Source organism: Agrilus planipennis, unplaced genomic scaffold (assembly GCF_000699045.2).
Source record: "Agrilus planipennis isolate EAB-ADULT unplaced genomic scaffold, Apla_2.0 scaffold284, whole genome shotgun sequence".
Taxonomy (NCBI): Eukaryota; Metazoa; Arthropoda; class Insecta; order Coleoptera; family Buprestidae; genus Agrilus; species Agrilus planipennis.
In genome coordinates, this window is record NW_020439022.1 from 26,743 (window position 1) to 32,761 (window position 6,019).

The 6,019-nt window shown below is 41.8% G+C and overlaps 1 protein-coding gene across 1 annotated transcript; it reads right to left on the minus strand.

The window, feature by feature from the left end:
• Positions 1-3,862: 3,862 nt before the first annotated feature.
• LOC108741978 lies at positions 3,863-4,514 on the minus strand. The gene is made up of 2 exons (XM_018476972.1): positions 4,089-4,514; positions 3,863-3,958 (listed from the first exon to the last, which is right to left on the minus strand). The coding sequence occupies exons 1-2, from the start codon at positions 4,512-4,514 to the stop codon at positions 3,863-3,865; spliced, it is 522 nt and encodes a 173-aa protein (XP_018332474.1).
• Between the last annotated feature and the right edge of the window lie 1,505 nt (positions 4,515-6,019).

Below are 6,019 nucleotides of genomic sequence, written 5' to 3' on the forward strand. Positions count from 1 at the left end.
ATGACGTTTTCAGAAGCCTATCTCTAACCGTTTCTGAGACGTCGTCCACCAAAAAACTCGAGGTAGCTACAGCCTCTATGCGTGGAATGAGAATAAATCTTATGGTCTAAAACGTCTTTAAAGCATGCGATACGACGATTTATGAAGTTTTCAGAAGCCTATCACTAGCCGTTTCTGAGATGTCTTCCACTAAAGAACTGATGAACACGACCGGTAAAGACTTCTCTGTGTGCAGAATCTGTGTGAGAGGCTTGTGATCGGTGATGAGGGTGAAGTGGCGAGCGTACAGATAATTGGAAAACTTCTGTACAGCTCACACGATGGCCAGCGCTTCTTTGTCGATCTGCGTGTACCTCTGCTCCGTTGCTGTCATCGTTCGGCTGCCGTAAGCGATTGGACGTTCTTCCCCGTTGCTAAGCCGGTGTGACAGTACTGCACCTAGGCCGGTGTTACTTTCGTCCGTGGCCAACAGGAGTGGTAACGCTGGATCATACTGCATGAGTACCTGGGGCGAGGTTAAGGCGTCCTTGATATCCTTGTATGCCCTGTCGCCCTCTGGTGTCCAGATGAGGGGATCCTTGAGCAGCATGTCCCTGAGTGGGCTGTCTCTGGTAGACAAATCAGAGATGAATGAGCTGTAATAGGTTGCTTTATCTAGGAACAGTTAGAGTTCTTCTGGTGTGGTTGGTTTCGGTGCATCACGTACAGCACGGATGTGCGCATCAGACTTGTGAATGCCTGATTTTGTGTCCTAGGGCTTCCAGGGATGTTCGAGCGAAAACGCACTTGGCTCGGTTGAGCTTGAGGTTGTGTTGCCGAAACCGCTCCAGGGTGGTGCTGAGAACCTGCATCAGATTTTCAAGGCTATTAGCAAAAACTATACTGTCGTCAAAAAAACTTATGACATTTGTGAGACCCTGCAGAACCGTGTCCCTTCGCCGCTGCCAGGTAGCGGAGATGTTAGCTGCTCCATAGACTGCTCGTGTTGGACGGATCAGACCATGAGTTGGGGTGTTCAGCGTGAGCGCGTGACTGAACTCACCATCGACCTCGAGATCTATGTGACCTTTTTTGCCACACTTCAGGCACTCGGCGTTGAGGAAGCTGCTCTGGCTGCGAGGGTGAGCTTCACCGTACCCTGCACATGTTGATTAGTTGTCTTGGGATGCGCTCTGGTTTCTCTGGTGTGCTCCTTGTTGCTGCCTGGTTTGGCTGGAAGACCCTTGGTTTCGATAAGCTGACTTGTTGCGTGATGGCCGCTGGTTAATGCTTTTCCTGGACAACGGTGTCTCATGTCCAATTCGATTAATTGATTCAGACTTAGCAGCAACTGTTTTGACCTCATCGGCAGTGGTGCGAGTAGATTGGAGAGCGTGTGCAATTTCATATGCCGCGGTGAACTTCTCTGGTTTCTTTGCAATACTCTCCGTGCACATTTCTCGTGATTCCAATCCTGCGAGCATTTTTTCGATTAACATGCGATCGAGGAATGTGCCGTACTCGCAAAACGTTGCAGCCTGACGCAGTCTCAAGGTGAAGCTAGCGATGGTCTCCCCTTGTTTCTGCATAACGCTCCGGAATTTGATGCTCTCAGCGAACTTGTTGTGGGTGGCGTCAAAGTGACCTGCCAGTTTATGTAGGATCTCGTTGTATGACAGAGTTCCTGGATCAGCGGGACTCACCAGGATCTTCAAAGCATCATTGGGTTCAAAACCCATGTAGACCCGTACAAAGTGTACGTGTTGATCCGCTGGTACTTTGCTCAGGTCGAGCGCCCATATGAATCGAGTGAAATAGTCGGCTACAGTCTTCCCGTCGGTTGCACGATACGGTTGCATTGAAAATTGTGGCGGTCGAGGCTCTGATGATGACGGTGTTGGCCCTACTGTCTGTAGAAGGGCGTCGGCGATGATTGCCGAGAATTGTTGGAGTCGCTCAGAAGTTAAGTCCGGCATGGTGAAGATGAGTGTAGAGAAGTTTTTCTAACACGCACTGCGATGAAAATAGTTCGGTGCACACACTTGCGTTGAAGTTAGAATGTTCACTCGGTTTCACAAAGTTATTTATCTTATCCCACTCCTGACACCACAGTTAAATCGTGGGGTAAAGATAAATAATAACCACTGTTATGAACAATTGTATTTATTTACAATGACACAGAGTCGATGAGAGAAAAACCAAGAAGACCGAGAGTGTGGTGAGCGGGCGTATATATACTAATGAAGAAAGTTCGGAGTGGAGGAAAGGAAAGTTCCAGAGGAATGTACTGGAACGTTCTAGAAACGGCGGAATATTCCATGCACGTGTTACTACATAACAACTGACGAAGTCCTTTTTGATGACTTCGCGAAGTTCAATAATTTTCCCAATAACCAGAGCTATCGAATTGGCGTCAAATTTTGCTTGTAAATAGATAATTGTTTTTACTTACTGCCTCGTTGCCGCGGAATGCCAAATACGCTTATTTTGCAAGTAAATGAACTCGATATCTGTTTTATGAATTTCAAGTAAGTGGACACGTTACAATCGATCATATGTATAAGAATAACTAAACTAATAATAATGAAAGATTAGTGTCTGAATTATTATAAAAAATAGTGACAACGTGATAACAGTGGTTTCCCACAGAACATTTCTCCGCTATTTTTGGAATAGAAAGGATGGATAACTCGTCTGCTACCACGAATGGACGTATCACATTTTGGCTCCCACGAAGTTTGCAAAAAAGGACTATTATTGGCACTTTTTAATAATGTAGGCGCGTATTCTATCGTTCATTTCATTCATTATATCATTTTATTTATTTACTAGCTGACCCGGCAGACTTCGTACTGCCTCAATCGATAAATAAATGACCTAAACTTTTGTATAAAATAAACTTAAAACAATCAAAAGGAATCCATAATTAATAAAAAAAAATTAATTTGTGACAAATAAGCTGAAAGATAGTTAACAANCAAAAGGAATTCATAATAAAAAAATATAATAATTTGTGACAAATAATCTGAACGATAGTTAATAACTTTCCTTTTTATTCAATTTAAAGCTTTCTGATAAAGTATATTTTTTGTTTTGTTTTGTGATGCGTAAATAAACAAAGATGATGGTTTTCCGACGCGCGAACACGCGACGTATAATTGTCCATGCGCGAAACATGGAAACCCAAGTTTATTCCTCAAATTTCCAACGACTGGCCTTGCGGTTTGTTTATGGTCATCGCAAAGGCCAGACATACTGGAAATTGTAAATGTTTAAAACGGAATGGTAAATCCGTTGGAATCATCGGTATACGCGGAATCAAAACATCCTCTCCTTTGTATTTTCCTTTAATGATTGTTGCCTCAATGACGTTATTCATCACCTTTTCACAGCCAGTCTTGTTCCATTGCACAGTCGAGGTTGATTACTGTTACGCAGCATGATGACAACTGATCCTACTTTTAACTTCAAATTGTGAGGTGGTAATCCAGGCAATTCCAGTGAATTTAAAAACTCCGTGGGATAGTTTACTTCGTTATCCTGGTTCATAACGGTGTCGACTGATTTGAAGGAAACCAACGAAGAAAATTCTGAATGGTCGCATTGAGATCCTCGACATCTTTATTTTTCGCCGCCAATATTGCTCGTTCACCCAGCCAATTATGGTTATTGAACTGTTGCTCTATATCTGGGAAAACACGCTGAATAAGCTCCTCTTTTGAGTCTGTGATGCGACAGAAATCTGTGGGTAATGTGATTAATCCGGTCGAGGTGTCCACTGCGACTTTAGTACTTCCAATGTCTAACAACTGATTCGCAAACACATTTGCAGTTTCATCTTGTTGCAAAAATACTCGCATGTCAGTTGTTAATTGGAGTGACTTTACGTATCGCCACAAATTCGATGATTGTAGGCATGCATTTGGTTCACCAGCAACAGTTGATCGAGGAATAAGTGGAAGAGTCTGACGAAAATCACCTGATAACAGAATCATGGCCCCCCCAAAAACATTTTGGCTGTCACGAAGATCTTTTAAAGTTCTGTCCAGTGCCTCCAGTGACCTCTTATGTGCCATTGTGCATTCATCCCAAACAATTAATTTGCATACCTGTAGGATCTTGGCCATTGCGCTATTTTTGGCGATGTTGCCAATTGGTGTTTCGTTGATTTGCATGTTTAATGGTAATTTCAAGGCAGAATGTGCAGTTCGCCCGCCTTCTAGCAGAGTCGCAGCTATTCCAGATGAAGCCAACGCTAGAGCTACATCATTTCGCGATCTGATCCTCGCCAAAAGCAATGAAATTAAGAACGTTTTTCCGGTTCCTCCGGGAGCATCAAGGAAATAAATTCCACCAGATTCTCTGTTCACAGCTTCTATCAAATTGGCGTACGCAATTCTTTGTTGTCGATTTAATTTTGGAACATTTGTACGAACTGTTTCGGCCAATGCTTCAATGTCGTACTGTTGTTCTCTTTGCAACTCGTGGTTTAATGCATCGTGCATACAACGATTGGGTGTGTCATTCCCAAACATGACAATACTTTATTTTCCATCAATAAACACATATATTCTATCGTGATCAATGTCTCATTGTAAATTTCTGCAGTCATTTGTAGCGTAGGATTCAGAGTTTGACGGCGCACACGATGCAAAACATCCTCAGACATGTCATCTCTATACTTAACCCACAAATCTTTTGGATTCGAGGGGAAACATGTCGATATGGTGTAATAGCGTGGCATGTCAGCATACAGCAAAGTGCGAGCAAAATCATCAGTTTTACAGACTGTGAAGAAACTTGTTAATGTTGTCGACGGTGGACGTGTCGCTCTGTCCAAGATAGAAGGATGCACTGTTTGTCTGAGGTATAGATCTACCTTATTATTCACCTTTTAAACCTTCCCTGGACTTCCACAAATAATTCAAGACCAAAATTAGCCAAATCGGTCCAGCCGTTATCGAATTTTAGCGTAACCAACGAACAACAATTCATTTTTATATATATAGATATGCACATATACTTCATATCATTCATTATTTTATGCACCTAATAAAGGGAATCAATCGTTTTAGTTATCCTTTCAGAAAAACGTAAAATTACCATGATATTTATCCAGTAGCATCAAATTTTCTGAATATGCCTAAATAACTTGATAATAAACACAATCTAAGGGTATCAAAAAAACTAATCGAAGAAAGTCGCAATATGCTGACTGTTTTATATTTAATACGGTGAATATGCTATAATTATATTTATTGAATACATTCAAGTTCGGCGGCAATTGTTTCATCTGGGGATATGGTTTGAATGGGTTGTTTCTCCGTGATTTTTATGATGAATTTTTTATTTGAGGATGGAGAAATTTTCGATGAGGAAGTTTGGGGTAATGGGGTCATTTCAATTTCTTCCACATTGTTTTGGGGATGTTTTCGTACAGGATGTAGGGTTGTGGGTTCTTCTCTTCGTTTTAAATTATATTTGACGAGATGAAACGCCTTATGAATAAGGAAGACTATTAGGCACGTGCAAATTGAGCTGAGTAGGACGTGAGGTGAAGGTTCTAAGCTTAATGATTGGCTCCCCACTGACGGGACATTTGCTGCTGCTGAAACCATCCATAATGAATCTTGTTCCCGTGTTGTTTGAAGCATATTTTCTTGCGTAACCTTTACATACCTTCGGGTGAATTTCATTGTATCTTCCGTCTTCTGGAACGTAGTTGATATTAGCTCGTCGCTTTTTCTTAAATTTTTCGAATTTTCGCTTATTCTTTTGATCGACGATGGAAGTCCTTTCGTAAGCAGTATGAGTTGCTGACTTAGCTGGTACAATTTTTAGTTTTTTGTGTGTGCTTTGCAGGGCGACGATATTTGCTTATTATATTGCCTCTTTTCCTCAGGAATGGATCGTTTTCCCTGAATTCCATGTCCTAAATTTGTGTCTCTTCCAGAGTGTTACAGTCCAAAGTTATTTCAAGGGGTTACTCAGGTTTAACGGTGTAGTCGACCGAAGAAGTTACTTTACGGAGAATTTCCTT